The sequence below is a fragment of the Amphiprion ocellaris genome, chromosome 4 (assembly GCF_022539595.1).
Source record: "Amphiprion ocellaris isolate individual 3 ecotype Okinawa chromosome 4, ASM2253959v1, whole genome shotgun sequence".
NCBI lineage: Eukaryota > Metazoa > Chordata > Actinopteri > Pomacentridae > Amphiprion > Amphiprion ocellaris.
In genome coordinates, this window is record NC_072769.1 from 18,937,104 (window position 1) to 18,958,776 (window position 21,673).

The window sequence follows — 21,673 nt, forward strand, 5'->3', positions numbered from 1 at the left end:
CATGTAGGCACAGCAGTGTTGTAAAAGAAAAAGATAATGTTGACGTGAACAAACTAGGATGCAAACAGTACGGCTTGTAACTTAATTAGGAAAGGATTTTGCACATGTAGTTAAAAAAACATGTTTGCATACTGTCATTTTATTAGCTAATTTCCAATAAGACCTAATTCTCTGAACATGCACATTGCAACTGGTCTTAATGGGTGAACCGTCTGCCTACTTGAGAATTCAACTTGGTAAATAATTAACCTGTAAAGCACAATTTAAAGCTTGTGCTAATTGGAACAGGCCGATGGCTGAGTTTGCAATATTGTGCACCTTTTCTTTGCACTGATTGTCATCATTCACAAAGTAGGCCTATGACTAAATACCAATTAGCGATATGATCATTTAATGCTAGAAAGCAGCGTCCATTCTAAAATAATTCTAGACCAAAAAACTGTATGTTCGGTTGTGCACCCTTTTCAAAATATATGTTATCTTCACCTGTTTATTCAGTTAGAGGCTGCAAGCAGAGGCGTCCTTCAGCCTCATGGTTGCAAACAGTTTAAAAAACAAAGTGTGACCGAATAGTTTATTCTTTTTGGTTATTTAGTTGTTGTTTTTTTTTTTTTTTTTTTTTTTGCAACAAGCCCTTTTATGATTGCATTTGCTGAAAGTAGCATGTGACAAGTGTTGACTTCCCCGTGCATGCTGCATCCACAACTCCATGAATGTATTTGAAATTGGTGGTTGCTTGATGGTGGCTGGTTGGAAATTTAACATCATGCTCAACCCAGGTGAGAAACTGTGAATATTAATCACAAGGTACTTGCGAGGCCATCGAAAATCTGAATTTCCAATCATTTTTGGGAAGGTTATTAGTAATTTTGCACTTTATGCGTTGTTGCAGTTTTGAAGCTGCTCAGTGGTGCAGGGGTTAGCACAGCTGCCTGTTGCGTGTTTTCCCCTTGCTTGCGTGATTTCGCCTCCTATGGTCAAAAACATGCAATTTCTGCTAAACGGTGTCTCTAAACAGACTATAGGTGTGAATGTAAGCATCTGACTTTAAGGATTCTCTGCCAACAAATAAAAGTTTGAATATTTTCAGTGTCCTTGCTGTGACCAAACCTTAACACTGTGCCTTAGGGTGAACCTTCAGTGTATAGTATAAATATTTCACATTTTTCACATACTTAGCTTTGCCTTTCCTCTCTTTTGCTAACTTGACACTTCACCCCTCCTGACTCCTCATAAACTATTAAAGAATGACTGAAAAAAGGACTTTCCAGCTGTAATGGACAACAAGAAGCTATGTTTCTGCAGGGCAGACTTAACGCACCTGACTCTGTCAATCTTCCTCTCGCTGCTTTTAGTGTTTTCCCCTCAGGTCATGTTCCAGGTACTCATGTGGATATTCTGCAGGTGTAGACATTCCACACAGTTCACAGGTTTTTATGAGCTGTGAAACTAAACTGCCTGTTTCATTAAGGCTGTGAAAGTTCAAGTTAAACTTACCACTTTTCTCCATGTGACCTGAGTGGCCCCTGACTTTTGGCCTTCCTCATGTTGACTTTTAATTAACATCCACCAGAGCAAACTATGGTTAACCATCACAAGGAAACTGACTTTGTTCCTGTGTCATAACAAAAGTAATGAAAGTGCTTCTTTCCCAGGGAGAAAGTGATTTGTTTTGGAGATAATGCAAATTGTGTGTGTTTAGTTTGGACTTAATTTTGTTGTACATTTCTAGATTATTTGTGAAGAGATTTGCTTTAAAAAAAAGTCCCCCCCCTAGACCTAAGCAAGTAAACACATGACCATATGTGTAGTAAATACTGATTGGAATCGCTCCAGTTTAACATAAAAATATCATCTGTTTTTCTCTTTTCACAGCAAACAGTTCGAAGAGACTCTGACATACAAGGTATGCTTTTAACAATCCTATGTTATTGCCATAAATGAATCTGTTGCATTTATTAATTCAAACTGTACAGATATAGTACAGAATACTGATATAAGGCAACTTTTTATCAGTTTGTGTTCCAAATTCTGTTCATTATATGCACACCAAAAGATGCCTTCAAGGGTCATGACTTGTTGTAAAATACACTCACGGGCCACTTTATTAGGTACACCTTGCTAGTAAAAGGTTGGACCCCCTTTTGCCTTCAGAGCTGCCTTAATTCTCGGTGACATACTTTCAACAAGGTGCTGGAAACATTCTTGAGATTTTGGTCCATATTGACATAATAGCATTACGCAGTTGCTGCAGATTTCTCAGCTGCACATCCATGATGCCAATCTCTCATTCCACCACATCCCAAAGGTTCTGTTGGATTGAGATCTGGTGACTGTGGAGGCCGTTGGAGTATGGTGAACATTGTCATGTTCAAGAAACCAGTCTGAGATGATATGAGCTTTGTGACATGGTGCATTATCCTGCTGGATGCTGCCATCAGAAGATGGGTACACTGTGTTCATAAAGGGATGGACATGGTTAGCAACAATACTCAGGTAGGCTGTGGTGTTTTAACAATGCTCAGTTGGTACTAAGAGGCCCAAAGTGTGCCAAGAAAATGTCCCCCACACTATTACACCAACACCAGCAGAACCGTTGATACAAAGCAGGATGGATCCATGCTTTCATGTTGTTTACACCAAATTCCGACGATCTGAATGTTGCAGCTGAAATCAAGACTCATCAGACCAGGCAATGTTTTTCCAATCTTCTATTGTCCAATTTTGGTGAAACTGTGTGAATTGTAGCCTCAGTTTCCTGTTCTTAGCTGACAGGAGTGGCACATGGTGTGGTCCTTCTTCAAGGTTTGACGTGTTGTGTGTTCAGAGATGGTATTCTGCATTCCTTGGTTGTAATGAGCGGTTATTTGAGTTACTGTTGTCTTTCTATCATCTCCAACCAGTCTGCCCATATTCCTCTGATCTCTCACATCAACAAGGCATTTTGGTCCATACAACTGCCACTCACTGGATATTTTCTCTTTTTCAGAGCATTCTCTGTAAACTCTAGAGATGGTTGTATGTGAAAATCCCAGTAGATCAGCAGTTTCTGAAATACTCAGACCAGCCCTGGGTCTGGCACCAACAACTGTGCCACGTTCAAAGTCACTTAAATCCCCTTTCTTTCCCATTCCGATGCTCAGTTTGAACTTCAGCAGATTGTCTTGACCACGTCTACATGCCTAAATGTACTGAATTGCAGCCATGTGATTGGCTGATTAGATATTTGTGTTAAAAGCAATCGAACAGGTGTATTTAATAAAGTGGCACATGAGCTTATACTCATCAATGGAGTCAGAAGTAGTTTATTGCATCAGTAATTGCTTCTTAAGTTGGTGCTAGAAGACCATCTAATGGAATCAGAGGTAGTTAGTTCAAAAAGTTATACTTCTACATGCCCGGGCCATAGTTCACTGACCTGGTGAAAGGTGAAAGTGCATCCTCATACCACGAATGTCAACACCCAGCAAACACAGAACCCAAACAAGACTCAGGCAAATGAGAAACAAACCGACAAGCAGAGACATACTTGAGCTGGGTTGCACTCGCTGTTTGTGCAACCAAAATTAAGATTACGTTTAAGAATGTTATTTCTAAATGAGGGGTAATTACTATCTATTTTCAAACTTGGGATTTCAAACATAGTGTTGCAATATTAATGATGTAAAAACAACCTTTTGTATCGCTGGGTGTGGACCTGGAAGTTAATACGTGTAAATATTTTTGTAACAACTAATTTGAATGTAATGTGTTTATTTAATCTCATAATCTGCACTTAGTGTGTGTTTGACCTGCGACAAACTTATGAAACCAGCTCCCAATTACCAAAAATCTAAAAATTAAAAAAAAAAAAAAAAAAAACTCTCATGACTTAATTTGGCGTGACTTAGATATGTTTTTTTTTCTAGGTTGTTTTCTATAAAACTCCTCCCCTTTTTTTAATTGGACAATACAACAGAATTAATGAGATCTCTGCAGTCATCGCTGTCTTGGGGAAAATAGATTCCCCAGGCACTTACAAGGGGAAAGCTCGCACACTCCAGTCTCAATCCCTTATCGCTCAGCACAAACACATCGCTGTACTCTGGGAGGGCCTATCCCATGATGATATATGGGACCTGTCAGTGCCTCTGGGGAATATCTGTGCAGAAGTAGCTGCAGGTCCTAACCATAGCAACCTCCAGAGTTGACATGTCACAACATCGGACCACCTCAAACTTCTTTTTCTTTTGTGCACTGCTGGAAACAGATTTTTCCAGGCTCGAGAGGCCCTTTAGATAGTAAAAGACCATGTAAGTATGCATTGTAGTAAATATGAAATTACAATATTCTTCCATTTCTCCTAAAGCCCAGCGAGCAAAACAATCACAATTGCCATTTTCTCTGTGTGGAGGCAAAAAAACAAAACAAAACTGGACACGTAGCCACACAGCAGGAGAAATATATATTCTATTTAAATCAGCAGACACATTATCTGCCACTATAAACCCGAGCCCTAAATCTCCCCTCGTCTCCTCTTCCCCACATGGTTTTACTTTCAACAACCATGTTCGGTATTTGCTTTTTATTTGGGCTCAGCCAACAGAATCCCACTGGTTCCTGTTGCCTCTGTTCACCACCTCACTTGCAGAAATAAAAAGCTGTAGTGCATTCTCAGAGGACAAAAGGGGACCAAAGCACACCGATTATTTCACAGCTTTTAATTGTGGATTGCCTTGTTTTATAGCGGAACCACAGTTGTCCTTCCTGAACTACAGTAGTTAAACAAAATGACAGCACGTTGACGGATAGCGCGCTGCTGGAATAAAAGGCTAATGGTGTGAGATATTGGTGCTCAACACTAACTTTAAGCACCTGCTCTGTGCCCTGCGGAGTGAAGAATGGAATCAATTAAAGTAGAGGCAGGTTAGAGATGACTAACCGCTCTCCTGAGTCCCTTGTTCCAGGAACCATAACAAGGTAAAACTGGAGTGGAAAAGTTTGTCCTTCGATTAGAAATAAATGGGCTCATCTGGTCTCCCCTGAAGAATTTACAAGGACGCATGTATTGGCGAGTGCACATTGGTGAAAACAGCTGCAGCTACAAATATATCACAAGAAAAATATATAAATTAGAAAGCTATCACTTACAAATTAGACAGCTACAGGTGTGATTCACATCACTGGCTCAGTAATGACTGAAAAACCGACAGATGTTCCGCTGCTGGGATTTGAACTCAACAAGAACTACCACAAGAGGCTTGTTAGCAATACACCATTTATAAAATATCCAAGACAAAAGGCGAGATATAAGACATTCATGAGGATCTTGCTGTTATTTGGATTTACAATGCATCACGATGAACACCTTGAAGTAATCCATATCATAATCAGCTCCATTAATACAAAATACTTTGGTTGGATTGTATTGTTGCTCTGCTGTTTATCCAGCTTTAGAAATCCCAACTAAATCACCAATGTTGTGATGCGCTCTTTCAGTGTTGTACTTTGTTTCCAATAATGTGTTTTTGTTTGTTTTGGCCGTCCAGGTTTCAGCTATAGTCTGACAGGTTGTAGGTTGTGCAGATGACAAATTGCATACACTACCGTTCACAAATCTGGGGTCACAAATTTCATGCTTTCCATGAAAACTCACAAACTGTGGCCATAATTAACCTGCATCTAAAAAATGGTCACTTTTCACTGAATGTTAACACACCAAACTACTCCATACATTAAAAGAGATTTTATTCTACACTACAGTTCAGAACTTTGGGGTCAATTTCATGTTTTCCATGAAAACTCACACTTTTATTCATATGCTAACATAATTGCACAAGGGTTTTCTAATCATCAATTAGCCTTTCAACACCATTAGCTAACACAATGTAGCATTAGAACACAGGAGTGATGGTTGCTGGAAATGTTCCTCTGTACCTCTATGGAGATATTCCATTAAAAATCAGCTGTTTCCAGCTAGAATAGTCATTTACCACATTATTTAGACTGTATTTCAAGTTAATCTAATGTTATCTTCATTGAAAAAAATGCTTTTCTTTTGAAAATAAGGACATTTCTAAATGACCCCAAGCTTTTGTACGGTATTGTACATTTATTGTAAATTACTAAATTATGAGTTTTTTGCTGTTATTAAGGGATTTTTTTTAACATGATAATTATGGGGTTTCTTTTATAGCCCAATCTAAATACAAAGCATCATCCAGTGGCAGGTATGTCAGCAGGGACCAAAGCGACGACTGAATGGCATTGCCATCTTCGGAGCCGTGCCACTAGTGTCACTAAAAAAGACATTGAATACTGTTTGGCTGAAGGTCCTGCATAAAATTTTTAGCCATGTGATCTTCTGAGAATGTTTTTCTGCCTTTCAGCTGTAAGTAGGACAACAAGATGTAGAAAAAAGGATGAATAGATAGTTCATTCACAGTAGTGTTGGCTTCACTTGATGGATAATTTTTAAAAAACATAAACTCACTGGCCATTTTATTAGGAACACCTGCAAAATCTAATGCAATCCAATAGAACAGCTCTGCCACAAATTCTACTTTTAAGACACTTTTGCATTGTTATCTGTTGTCAGGCTGTTAAAAATGCAATAATTGTACCTTTTATTTATTATGGAGGTCATAGCTATTGTGATGATTCACTAGGGGACTGCATTTAAAAGCGTCCTTTATATTTTGCCCACCTTTTTCATATACATGAATGTAGTATATGGTGCTTCACCACCACCACCCACTATGACATCATTAATAAGTTTATTATGTGTATTAATGAGCTCATTTTTTATCATATTTTTGAAAATGCAGCAGCTTTATATAAGAAAATTTCATAGTTGTACGTAATAAATTGGCAGATGAGTGTATATTTTTGTAGAATACTTTAAGCCTCTGATGTACTTAATGACATTGCACTTGTTGCCGTGGCAGGACCAAAATGTGTGCTTTTGAGGCTGAACAGATATTATCCAGCACTTTACTGCAAAATGCAACAGTTCCTATACTCATCACATGTCCTTGTTTCAGGAACACATGATCCTGTGTCGCTTCGCAGACCAAACTGCCATCCAGCTCCCCCCTGAGAGGCGACTCATTGGTACTGTTTACAATTTTCTCCCTGTACTTGAACAGTCACAGACACATACAATGCCATGCAAACATTTTAGGCTCTGTAATTAAAATGAGTGTTATTACTATTCAGTCATCATTTGTCAATTAGCTTCATCCAACGTGCAGTAAAGAGAAAAAAAAACTAATTGAATCAATATCTGGCGTGACTACCGTTTGCCTTTTTAAATCAGCCCCAATTCTCCTTGGTACACTTGGCACAGTTTGTCAGAGTACTTGGCAGGTAGGTTGCTGCAAGCATCTTCGAGGGCGTATCATCTGATGCAGGACCGCCTATCCTGCTTGTCACAGAAGATTATTTTTCATGACTAGACTTGGGGTCGATGTCATGGCTGCAGCGTGAAATTGTGAATTTGAGACCAATCTGACGCCTCCCTGATGTTATTGCGTGATGGATAAGAATCTATACTCCTTTAACGCCTAAAGCTTTTGCACACCATTGTGCTGAAATGTATCAAGTACATATTTTTAGAATGACTCCTGGTAGCTTGCCAGACTAGAACCATGGTTCCACTTTGATTTCCGATTATCATGTAGGGCTGAACACCAGCATGTTTTTATTAAATTTTTTTGGACACATAAATCATATCTATATAGAGTATACAACCGAAGTCTAGTGCAAAATCACTTGAATATGATATAATTCCAAATTGCATCACTTCTCAATAATCATTTTTAGTAAGTCACTTTAGGGTTGGGGTTAGTTATATACACTACTGTTCAAAAGTTTGAGGTCACACACACAATTTCATGTTTTCCATGAAAACTCTCACTTTAATTCACGTGCTAACATATTTGCACAACGATTTTCTAGTCATCAATTAGTCTTTTAACATGACTAGCTAACACAATGTAGCATTACAACACAGGAGTGATGGTTGCTTTCCTTTCAGAAATAAGGACATTTCTAAGTGACCCCAAACTTTTGAACGGTAGTGTATGTGTCTTGAATCATCAGGGATAATATTAAGTGATTAAAGTTGAACTACCAGTGGATAAACATGTGGTTCATGGATAAGCCTAAGTTTGAATTTTATGGTCCCATTTTGACCTGAATTTAACCTTTGAAACAAGGATTAAAGCTATTTTTTTACTTGGAGGTGGTGGAACAAGCTGTAAACATGCCATTTTACGAACTTGGGGGTGTTTAAACTTCCAGTGTATATTAACATCCATTTGTATTTCTGAGTCTTTTAGCTATGTTTTGGTCTCCACCAACTCCTGTCAGAAATATGTGGCTCCTAATGCTCCATAACAGTCACCAGTATTTGCTAAACTGGGTCAATAGGGGCACTGAGAGTCAAAACAGTAAACCAGGGCAAAGTATAATTCAAACAGTTGCAAAAGCATTTCATACAACTGGAACGAAGTACCATTGTGAAGATAAATGTACACTACCGTTTAAAAGTTTGGGCTCACCCAGAGAATTTCATGTTTTCCATGAAAACTCACACGTTTATGCATGTGCTAACATAATTGCACAAAGGCTTTCTAATCGTCAATTAGCCTTTCAACACCATTAGCTAACACAATGTAGCATTAGAACACAGGAGTGATGGTTGCTGGAAATGTTCCTCTGTACCCCTATGGAGATATTCCATTAAAAATCAGCTGTTTCCTGCTAGAATAGTCATTTACCACATTACCAGTGTCTAGACTGTATTTCTGATTAATGTTATCTTCATTGAGAAAAACTGCTTTTCTTTCAAAAATAAAGACGTTTCTAAGTGACTCCAAACTTTTGAACGATAGTGTATATATAAAAAATACAAGCCACAAGGTAGAAACTCAATGCAACAAAAGTGAAGACACTTGTCACCATTGAAACGCAGGTTAGAAGGCCTGTTATCTCTGAAAGAAAATTGAGTCCACGGTTATTTTCCAATCAGCGTAACTCCATGAACATTGTTATGAAATTACCTGTGAGCAGCAGAACTTTCTCAGTTTTCGGAACTATGGGCATTGTTGATATTCATGTCTGCATCATGGTGCTTCACGGAAAATAACTGACAGAGGAACTAAAAAATCTGATTGTGAGACCTTCAAAGATGGAAAATAATACAGGAAGATTGATCACCCACTAAAAACACAGTTGCAGCAGTAATCATGTGGTGTAGAACAAGCTGTGGTACCGCTAATTGAAGCCACAGCATCTGTCCACTTAAAATGACACCATGGACAGTGCACCACTCACACAGTCTAGCTCTGAATAACAGGCAGGGAAATGCTTCAGGGATTGACAGTGAAGAACACTGTGTAAAATCATCATTAATGAAATTCTCAGGGCGACGTTGAACAACAACACTCCTGTTACAAAGATTAAACCTTGCTTAAACTGACATGACATGAAAGGACATAAAAGGAACCCCGATTACTATTTAAAGCACGTGCTTTGCTCAGATTATGGTCAACATGGCTTTGCTCGGCTCTGATGAGTTGCGGCATGTTTGTTATGAACCTGGCCAGGACTACCACAATGAATGCATAGTCCAGACAGTGAAGAACAGTGGTGGGAGTGTGATGACAAGAGGCTGAATGAGTGCAAAAGGTGCTGGGAAGATGGCATTTATAGATGGCACCATGAATTGTTCCGGATATACCAAAATACTGTCAAGAAAACTCCCAGTCTGCAGCAGTTTGGCAGAGGAGGAATGTTCCAGCTGTGATCCAGAGCTGACTGCCAAAATCACAGAAGAGTGTCTAAAGAAGGAAAATGTGAAAACTATAAGCTGGCCAAGTATGTTGTCTGATTTTAATCCAATAGAAGACCTTTAGAGAGTGAGGTAGTGCAACACAGCCCCTCCAGCGAAAAGCTGCTAAATAAAAAATGTCTCTGAAGAACAGCAGAACATCTGTCTAGAAATGTCTGGCCACTGGTATCTTCCATGCCAACTAGGATCAAGTCTGTTGTCAAAAATACAATGGTACATCCATCCATCCATTTTCTGTACACCACTTTAGCCTCATTAGGGTCGTGGAGGGCTGGAGTCTATCCCAGCTGACTTATGGTGAAGGCAGGGGACACCTGGACAGGTCACCAGTCTATCACAGGACTACATATAGAGACAAACAATCACACTCACATTCACACCTACAGACAGTTTAGAGTTACCAATTAACCTCAGCATGTTTTTGGACTGTGGGAGCAGGAGTACCCGAAGAGAACATGCAAACTCCATGCAGAAAGATCCCGGGAAGGCCGGGACGCGAACCAGGATCTTCTCGCTGCAAGGAGAAAGCTACCACGACCAAGCTACTGTGCATCCCATGGTACATGCAAAGTATTGAAAAAATATAGGATCTCAATCTCTGTTATGAAAGGTTTACTGACATTTGTTGCGCTGAGTTTCTGCTGTGTGGCCTGTATTTTTAATTTACTAAACCTAAACAGTCTGTTTTTAATTATACATGGAGCAAATACCGTAATGTTCAACCAACTAATTGAATGAATGCAATTACTGTAAGGTCAAACAGCTTCGAACTGATGGATATTAAAGTAAGTAGAGGTTTGCTGAGTTCTGTTGTCTGCTGTTGCTGTTAACGTGCTGAAACTGTGAATGTGTTTTATGAAGTTTGTTTTACACTGTAACATATCCGCCGCTGTTGTAGTTTTTCAAAAGGCCTGGACTTTTGAGAACAGTGAAAAAATGTTAATGTGGGGATTTCTACACGGCGACAAAACAGCTGCGGTGAACAGCTGCCAGATCAGTGTTGTCGGATTGTGAGGGAAGTGTTTTATCAGACTGAAACCTCTGGGCCTGTGCTGGAGCTTCTCCGTACAGTGTTTCATTATAGTGAGGACTCTCTTCACCCTGATAGCTCTCCAGCTTATCAAAGCTTCCCCGCAAAACTGAGAAGGCTCCCCAATGCCTCGTCAGTCTGAAGCCCTTTCATATGTACCTGACACCACCTGTCACACTTGTTTCTGCTCCATATCAGTGAACAGAGCTCAACCTCTCCCACTAACATTTTCTAACCATGTTTGATCTCATCTCTCCTGAGCCTGCTAGCAAGTCTGCGACCGTCTAAGCAGCATGGCAGACCAAAGCTCGCATTTAGTGTGTCTGCCACCTGCTACCAAACTGCTTAACTGCCTAATGCGTTTGAAGTCTGTGTTTAAAGGAAATCCTAAGAGAGAAGCGTGATAATCTTTGTGGGGTTGTTGATGGAAAAAGTGTCTGGTGGGTAATAGGGCGCTGATACACAAAAGCGTGGAATGTATAGGAAAATAACATCGACGACGCGCAAACCGGTACAGTGTCATCACAATATATGCTGCTGAATTAGAGCATGACTGAGATGCTGTTCTGCTGAGACATGTCAGCAGAACCAGCATACGCAGATGGGTGACAAATTAAATGAAAATCCGTCGCTATGGTCAGAAGTTGACAGAACGGCTTCAGTGCTTCGCTGCTTCCATTCTCCAAATCTCAGTAACTCCACTGGAGGGTTGAATGCATTTCTTCCAAAAGATGTTCCCTTATTTGGTGCTTTGATGATAGTGGTTTACTCATAGAGAGAGACTATCAGTCCAAACTCTGACTGTGAAGGATCATTATCAGGATTCAGATCATTTTTATACTCCTCAAACCACACGCTGATCCCTGCTGCCCCGTTGATGGGGACTTCGTCATCCTGAAAGAAACTCATGTCGGGATGGAAATGTTTCCTCGACAGACGGAGTCACTTTTCCGTCAGTGAAACAAACCATGGTGGGATGTTATTTATGACATGTGGGGAAGCATCTGTAAATATAGTAAATGTTCTTCAACTACTTTACAGAATTCTGATTGCTGCCAAGTCCGAAAAAGTAAAATACACTTCTTTTTTATTCTCCATTTTTATGTTTTGTTTTATGTTTTTTTTCTTATTTCCAAACAATAATTCACTGCTACAGTTGCTGTCAGCTTTGATATTAAGTTAAAGATTGAAAGTTTAGCATTCAATGTTAAAATATCTTAAAGTTTAAGGAATCTTTGTCTATCAGAGTTGCCAGTAATGATTATTTAGTTTATCGCTTAATCAGCCTATTATTTTCCTCATTCATCATTTTATTTTTTATGTAAAATAGAAGAAATTTCCTGCTGAGATGTTTGAAAAACATCCCAAAACCCAAACACATTCAGTCTGTCAGATATGACCAAGAAAAGCAGCAAAACATCACATTTCCTAAGCTTTAACGCTCCTAAGCTGTTATGTCCGTCCTCGTGGTTAGACCGAGCCAATCCGGCGCCGACTCATCAACGTGACGTCCAATCCTGGCAGTGGTGCGGCGCAGCTGCATTTACATATTGGATTAGCTAAATACAGACACACAGAGCGCAGAAAAATACAACCTCATACGACCGCAGTCTTAACACCCCCTTCCCCAAGAATTAAATACCCCCCTAAGGTATTTAATTCATATAGGACCTAGACAAAGTGTCAGCCAATACATTTTCACTGCCCTTCTTATGTAAAATCTGCAAATTAAAATCCTGCAACAAAAGAGACCAACGCATGAGCCTCTGGTTGGAATTTCTCATCCTAGAGAGAAACACTAGAGGATTGTGGTCCGTAAAAACCTGAACTGTTTGTGAGCTAGAACCTAGATAAACTTGGAAGTTCTGCAGGGCGAGCAGCAAGGCCAGTGCTTCCTTTTCTATGGTGCTATAATGTACCTGATGCTTGTTGAACTTTTTAGAAAAGTAGCAGATGGGATGGTCGAGTTTCTGGTCGTCTTCCTGCAGGAGAACAGCGCCTGCGCCCCACACACTAGCATCCACCTCCAACTTAAAAGGACGCGCAAAGTCGGGCGCAGCAAGAACAGGAGCGCTACATAACAGAGCTTTGGCTGACTCAAAAGCAGCTTGACAAGCGGGGGTCCACACAAAATTTCTTAACGGACTAACTAGGGCAGTAAGAGGAGCGACAACCTCCGAAAAATTTCTGCAGAATCCTCGATAATACCCACACGTACCAAGAAAACGGCGCAACGCTCGTTTTGACTGAGGAACAGGGAACTCTACTACAGCCTGCACCTTGGCTGTTACTGGACGAACCTGGCCCTGACCCACCTGTTTCCCCAGATAAGTCACAGTTCCTTTCCCAAATTCACATTTTGTGAGGTTAAGAGTGAGAGATGCCTCTCCTAAACGACTACCGTATTTTCGCGACCATAAGGCGCACTTAAAAGCCTTAAATTTTCTCCAAAAAGGACGGAGCGCCTTATAATACGGTGCGCCTTATGTGTGCACCGAGTTCCAACATCTGTAAATGTTACTGTGTGACTTTGATTTACGCTCCGCTTGACTGACTGAGAGCATTTCCTGCCGACACGCTGCTTATATAGAGAAAAGGAGGACGTGACAGAGGAGAGTATGAGAACGTTAAAGGGGGAAGTGTGGGCGTGAAAGAAGACGCTAAAGGCACGCCCCCAGTTGGTATATAGTGCCGGTATTTGCATTATGCAAAACAACATGGGTTTGGCGTCACCGTCCCTGTTGATCTGTGACTCCATGCGCGTCCATCTCACAGCCGCTGTGAAAAACCAAGTGCAGCAAATGAACTCGGAGCTTGCTATCATTCCGGGAGGCTTGACGAAGGAACTCCAACCGCTGGACAGCGGTGTAAACAGGGCGTTCAAAGTGAAGTTGCGAACGGCGTGGGAGCGATGGATGACAGATGGCGAACACAGTTTTACTAAGACTGGGAGGCAGCGCCGGGCGAGTTACGCCACAATTTGTGAATGGATTGCGGATGCTTGGGCTAACGTGTCTGCTTGCACTGTTGTTCGAGCTCTCGCAAAAGCCGCCATCATTTATGAGGAGCCGCACGGCAACGAGACTGACTCTGACAATGACGAGCGGGAACCTGGCGTGTTCCATGGAGAACTAGCCCAGCTGTTCATTTCGTGGTAGACCGAGCCAATCCGGCGCCGACTCATCAACGTGACGTCCAATCCGGGCAGTGGTGCGGCGCAGCCGTATTTACATATTGGATTAGCTCAATACAGACACACAGAGCGCAAGAAAAAAACAACCTCATACGACCGCAGTTGTAACAACATTGCAGATTAATACTGAAGACATCAAAACTGTAAAAATATACATATGGAATTATGGTGTAAACAAAAAATTGTTAATCTTCAGTATTAATTTACAATGTAAAAAATAATACAAATAAATAAAAAAAAAACATGGAATGAGAAGGTGCATCCGAACTTTTGACTGGTGGTGTATGTTAAAGACAAATATCTGCAGTAAATATCAAAACCAGGTTGGTTTTACTCATATACACTAAACTGCTCTATATATTAAAAGAGATTTTATTCTATACTACTGTTCAAAAGTTTGGGGTCACCCACACAGTTGCATGTTTTCCATGAAAACTCACACTTTCATTCATGTGCTAACATAATTGCACAAGGGTTTTCTAATCATCAATTAGCCTTTCAACACCATTAGCTAACACAATGTAGCATTAGAACACAGGAGTGATGGTTGCTGGAAATGTTCCTCTGTACCTCTATGGAGATATTCCATTAAAAATCAGCCGTTTCCAGCTAGAATAGTCATTTACCACATTAACAATGTCTAGACTGTATTTCTGATTAATTTAATGTTAACTTCAATGAAAAAATGGTTTTCTTTCCAAAAAATAAGGACATTTCTAAATGACCCCAAACTTTTGAACAGTAGTGTAGTTCGGATGTAACTATATCAAATATCAAATATTTGTAGAAAAAAGGTTGCACAGATAATTAAAGAAATGATAATATAAAAACAATAAAGTGTGTTTGTATAGAATTTTTTGAAGCCAATGCTACAAATTGCTTAACCAAAGAACTAAGTGGTAAAAGCCTATAGATTCAAGAATAAAATAAACAGCACATAAACTAGACTCAAAGTACAAACTGAAATATGCAGCATAGAAAATCTAATAGGGTTTTGATCATACAACACACAAATGATTCACGTTGTAATTGCAAAAAATAAATAATTTTAAAGATGGGATTTAGGGCCTAGACAAAGTGTCAGCCAATACATTTTCACTACCCTTCTTATGTAAAATCTGCAAATTAAAATCCTGCAACAAAAGAGACCAACGCATGAGCCTCTGGTTGGAATTTCTCATCCTAGAGAGAAACACTAGAGGATTGTGGTCCGTAAAAACCTGAACTGTTTGTGAGCTAGAACCTAGATAAACTTGGAAGTTCTGCAGGGCGAGCAGCAAGGCCAGTGCTTCCTTTTCTATGGTGCTATAATGTACCTGATGCTTGTTGAACTTTTTAGAAAAGTAGCAGATGGGATGGTCGAGTTTCTGGTCGTCTTCCTGCAGGAGAACAGCGCCTGCGCCCCACACACTAGCATCCACCTCCAACTTAAAAGGACGCGCAAAGTCGGGCGCAGCAAGAACAGGAGCGCTACATAACAGAGCTTTGGCTGACTCAAAAGCAGCTTGACAAGCGGGGGTCCACACAAAATTTCTTAACGGACTAACTAGGGCAGTAAGAGGAGCGACAACCTCCGAAAAATTTCTGCAGAATCCTCGATAATACCCACACATACCAAGAAAACGGCGCAACGCTCGTTTTGACTGAGGAACAGGGAACTCTACTACAGCCTGCACCTTGGCTGTTACTGGACGAACCTGGCCCTGACCCACCTGTTTCCCCAGATAAGTCACAGTTCCTTTCCCAAATTCACATTTTGTGAGGTTAAGAGTGAGAGATGCCTCTCCTAAACGACTACCGTATTTTCGCGACCATAAGGCGCACTTAAAAGCCTTAAATTTTCTCCAAAATGGACGGAGCGCCTTATAATACGGTGCGCCTTATGTGTGCACCGAGTTCCAACATCTGTAAATGTTACTGTGTGACTTTGATTTACGCTCCGCTTGACTGACTGAGAGCATTTCCTGCCGACACGCTGCTTATATAGAGAAAAGGAGGACGTGACAGAGGAGAGTATGAGAACGTTAAAGGGGGAAGTGTGGGCGTGAAAGAAGACGCTAAAGGCACGCCCCCAGTTGGTATATAGTGCCGGTATTTGCATTATGCAAAACAACATGGGTTTGGCGTCACCGTCCCTGTTGATCTGTGACTCCATGCGCGTCCATCTCACAGCCGCTGTGAAAAACCAAGTGCAGCAAATGAACTCGGAGCTTGCTATCATTCCGGGAGGCTTGACGAAGGAACTCCAACCGCTGGACAGCGGTGTAAACAGGGCGTTCAAAGTGAAGTTGCGAACGGCGTGGGAGCGATGGATGACAGATGGCGAACACAGTTTTACTAAGACTGGGAGGCAGCGCCGGGCGAGTTACGCCACAATTTGTGAATGGATTGCGGATGCTTGGGCTAACGTGTCTGCTTGCACTGTTGTTCGAGCTCTCGCAAAAGCCGGCATCATTTATGAGGAGCCGCACGGCAACGAGACTGACTCTGACAATGACGAGCGGGAACCTGGCGTGTTCCATGGAGAACTAGCCCAGCTGTTCATTTCGTGGTAGACCGAGCCAATCCGGCGCCGACTCATCAACGTGACGTCCAATCCGGGCAGTGGTGCGGCGCAGCCGTATTTACATATTGGATTAGCTCAATACAGACACACAGAGCGCAAGAAAAAAACAACCTCATACGACCGCAGTTGTAACAACATTGCAGATTAATACTGAAGACATCAAAACTGTAAAAATATACATATGGAATTATGGTGTAAACAAAAAATTGTTAATCTTCAGTATTAATTTACAATGTAAAAAATAATACAAATAAATAAAAAAAAACATGGAATGAGAAGGTGCATCCGAACTTTTGACTGGTGGTGTATGTTAAAGACAAATATCTGCAGTAAATATCAAAACTAGGTTGGTTTTACTCATATACACTAAACTGCTCCATACATTAAAAGAGATTTTATTCTATACTACTGTTCAAAAGTTTGGGGTCACCCACACAGTTGCATGTTTTCCATGAAAACTCACACTTTCATTCATGTGCTAACATAATTGCACAAGGGTTTTCTAATCATCAATTAGCCTTTCAACACCATTAGCTAACACAATGTACCATTAGAACACAGGAGTGATGGTTGCTGGAAATGTTCCTCTGTACCTCTATGGAGATATTCCATTAAAAATCAGCCGTTTCCAGCTAGAATAGTCATTTACCACATTAACAATGTCTAGACTGTATTTCTGATTAATTTAATGTTAACTTCAATGAAAAAATGGTTTTCTTTCCAAAAAATAAGGACATTTCTAAATGACCCCAAACTTTTGAACAGTAGTGTAGTTCGGATGTAACTATATCAAATATCAAATATTTGTAGAAAAAAGGTTGCACAGATAATTAAAGAAATGATAATATAAAAACAATAAAGTGTGTTTGTATAGAATTTTTTGAAGCCAATGCTACAAATTGCTTAACCAAAGAACTAAGTGGTAAAAGCCTATAGATTCAAGAATAAAATAAACAGCACATAAACTAGACTCAAAGTACAAACTGAAATATGCAGCATAGAAAATCTAATAGGGTTTTGATCATACAACACACAAATGATTCACGTTGTAATTGCAAAAAATAAATAATTTTAAAGATGGGATTTAGGGCCTAGACAAAGTGTCAGCCAATACATTTTCACTACCCTTCTTATGTAAAATCTGCAAATTAAAATCCTGCAACAAAAGAGACCAACGCATGAGCCTCTGGTTGGAATTTCTCATCCTAGAGAGAAACACTAGAGGATTGTGGTCCGTAAAAACCTGAACTGTTTGTGAGCTAGAACCTAGATAAACTTGGAAGTTCTGCAGGGCGAGCAGCAAGGCCAGTGCTTCCTTTTCTATGGTGCTATAATGTACCTGATGTTTGTTGAACTTTTTAGAAAAGTAGCAGATGGGATGGTCGAGTTTCTGGTCGTCTTCCTGCAGGAGAACAGCGCCTGCGCCCCACACACTAGCATCCACCTCCAACTTAAAAGGACGCGCAAAGTCGGGCGCAGCAAGAACAGGAGCGCTACATAACAGAGCTTTGGCTGACTCAAAAGCAGCTTGACAAGCGGGGGTCCACACAAAATTTCTTAACGGACTAACTAGGGCAGTAAGAGGAGCGACAACCTCCGAAAAATTTCTGCAGAATCCTCGATAATACCCACACATACCAAGAAAACGGCGCAACGCTCGTTTTGACTGAGGAACAGGGAACTCTACTACAGCCTGCACCTTGGCTGTTACTGGACGAACCTGGCCCTGACCCACCTGTTTCCCCAGATAAGTCACAGTTCCTTTCCCAAATTCACATTTTGTGAGGTTAAGAGTGAGAGATGCCTCTCCTAAACGACTACCGTATTTTCGCGACCATAAGGCGCACTTAAAAGCCTTAAATTTTCTCCAAAAAGGACGGAGCGCCTTATAATACGGTGCGCCTTATGTGTGCACCGAGTTCCAACATCTGTAAATGTTACTGTGTGACTTTGATTAACGTTCCGCTTGACTGACTGAGAGCATTTCCTGCCGACACGCTGCTTATATAGAGAAAAGAAGGACGTGACAGAGGACAGCATGAGAACGTTAAAGGGGGAAGTGTGGGCGTGAAAGAAGACGCTAAAGGCACGCCCCCAGTTGGTATATAGTGCCGGTATTTGCATTATGCAAAACAACATGGGTTTGGCGTCACCGTCCCTGTTGATCTGTGACTCCATGCGCGTCCATCTCACAGCCGCTGTGAAAAACCAAGTGCAGCAAATGAACTCGGAGCTTGCTATCATTCCGGGAGGCTTGACGAAGGAACTCCAACCGCTGGACATCGGTGTAAACAGGGCGTTCAAAGTGAAGTTGCGAACGGCGTGGGAGCGATGGATGACAGATGGCGAACACAGTTTTACTAAGACTGGGAGGCAGCGCCGGGCGAGTTACGCCACAATTTGTGAATGGATTGCGGATGCTTGGGCTAACGTGTCTGCTTGCACTGTTGTTCGAGCTCTCGCAAAAGCCGGCATCATTTATGAGGAGCCGCACGGCAACGAGACTGACTGACAATGACGAGCGGGAACCTGGCGTGTTCCATGGAGAACTAGTCCAGCTGTTCATTTCGGATACAGAAGATGAGGACTTTGATGGATTTGTGAATGAGGATTGATCAAAAAACAACGTGAAAACATTGCTAAATACTTCAATAAAGTACAACTGAACTCAGTTTTGCTTCCGCTGCCTTGTTTAAAACACACGCTAGCATGCATGTTTTAAGCTAGTACAGGTATGTTTTACCATGCACGCGCTCTATGATCCGGTGCGCCTTATGTATGTGTTAAATACAGAAATAGCACCTGGAACATAGACTGCGCCTTTTAATACGGTGCGCCTTATGGTCGCGAAAATACGGTAAATATCTCAGATAGTGTCTTCAGATGATCTGACCACGTGGAGGAATAAGCCACTACATCATCCAGATATGCCTCACAGTTTTTCACTCCAGCCAGAACTACGTGCATAAGACGCTGGAAAGTCGCGGGAGCGTTTCTCAACCCAAATGGCATAACAGTGTACTGGAGGAAAGCATCAGGAGTAACAAATGCAGATATTTCTGAAGCACGGGGCGTTAACGGAACCTGCCAGTAGCCTTTTAGAAGGTCCAGTTTGGTCACAAATCTGGCTGAACCCACCCGGTCTATACAATCCTCCATCCGTGGCAACGGATAGGAGTCGGGTTTTGTGACGGCATTTACCTTTCGGTAATCATTACAAAAACGAGGAGTGTTGTCTGGTTTCGGAACCAGCACACATGGAGAACTACATGCGCTGATGCTGGGGACAGCTAACCCATGTTCCACAAGAAAGCTCACCTCCTGCTGCATTAGGGCCCGTTTAGTCGGATTAATCCTGTATACATGCTGTTTGACAGGAGGATGACCCTGCACATCAATATCATGGAACAACACAGACGTTTGACAAGAATGATCCGAAAAGAGGAGTAAATTGTCCTCTATCAACTGAATAATGTCAGCTCATCTGGTTCCCTCGCTCTCTGACCCCCGGAAGCGACGTCATCTTTCCGCTTTTTATGTCCGTCCTCGTGGTTAGACCGAGCCAATCCGGCGCCGACTCATCAACGTGACGTCCAATCCGGGCAGTGGTGCGGCGCAGCCGTATTTACATATTGGATTAGCTAAATACAAAGACACACAGAGCGCAGAAAAAAAACAACCTCATACGACCGCAGTCGTAACACCCCCTTCCCTCCCTATCCCTATATATATATATATATATATATACACATATAGATATAGATATAGACATATAGATATATAGATATATATAGATTTTCAGTCAGTGAAAATCTGTTCGTTAATCTTAATTATTCTAAATGAGGATGATTGTTGTTTAGCTTTGTTCCATCCCCAGAAACACATCAAATGCATAACATGTTTCAGAAAAAATCCACACCTTTCTGGTTGTACAGCCATTGAGAAAATCACATGAAAACAGTCCTGACATCCTTAAATATTTAATGAGCTCATGTTGAGATATTTCTGCTGCATGACTCTTTCTCAGCTTTTACACCCTTTTTACTGAAAAGGCAAGAATCACAATCATCATCAAGGCCTCCTCACTGATAAAGACCAACATCATACAGTTCAGTACAGCAGACATGAATAAACAATACTTGCTGCTACTACAACAATCACCCTAAAAATAAAGGTGCTCTTTAGAACCAGTAAGGGTTCTCTGTTGTGAAATTAATTTTTTACTCTTGTTGTGCTGAATGCCAGCTGTTCTAACATGTTCTGTGGTTCTTGACAACTAGATGAGATATTTAAGACATTTTCATTATCATTAAAAGTCTTTGCACTTGAGACAGAATGAAATGATCTTTGCATGATAACTAATGATTTAATTGCTCTAATAATTATTTGCTTTTACAGACTTTATAGATCAATTATAAACCATTACAAAGATTTCCTTGGAGTTGCTAGTTTCGGTGGTATTTGTCATTTCTTTTTGATACCGATGATGCCATGTCAATTAATTTAGTCACCAAGTCACTGAAAAGCTTCACAGATTTTTTTATGACAGCCGTCATGTCTGCATTCAAAAATGCTACCAGGCTGCTAAAAAAATACATTTTGATTCAGATATTTGCATCTTTTTTTCCAGAAGGTTAGCATGATGTAATTCCATTGCACTGATCTACTCTACCTTCTTTTTCACTGATCAGCTATGTAAGTTTGCTCATATAACTTTATGTTGTCCTTTCAATATATTACAGAGGAATAGTTTGCACTTTTTACTCCATTACAGTCATTTGGAATTCATATGATGATAAAATAAAATGCATCGTCACAAAGTGAATAAGCTCCATCTTTGTTGCCGACAACAGTAAAGTACTGCGTCACCTTTAATGTACGAGCCTTATTGATCCAGTTAAATAATTATACACCACTCTGAAAGGGAACCACTCTGCATTACAGGCCCTTTAACTTTTTACATATGAAGTCCATTTACGTGATAATGCATCTCATCATATGTAACCTTTTTAAAGCAGGAGAACCTCTACTTGCGACTGGCAAGAAGAA

General features: G+C 40.8%; 1 protein-coding gene across 1 annotated transcript in view; it reads left to right on the forward strand.

Moving 5' to 3' along the window:
• Positions 1-19,075, forward strand: part of LOC129348654 (glutathione S-transferase C-terminal domain-containing protein-like) — a 30,625-nt gene extending 11,550 nt beyond the window's left edge. Inside the window, exons 5-6 of the mRNA XM_055009555.1 lie at positions 1,876-1,906; positions 7,023-19,075. Coding sequence (XP_054865530.1) covers positions 1,876-1,906; positions 7,023-7,175 — 184 coding nt within the window. The 3' untranslated portion in view covers positions 7,176-19,075. The remainder of the gene's footprint in view (positions 1-1,875; positions 1,907-7,022) is intronic.
• The last annotated feature ends 2,598 nt before the right edge of the window (positions 19,076-21,673 follow it).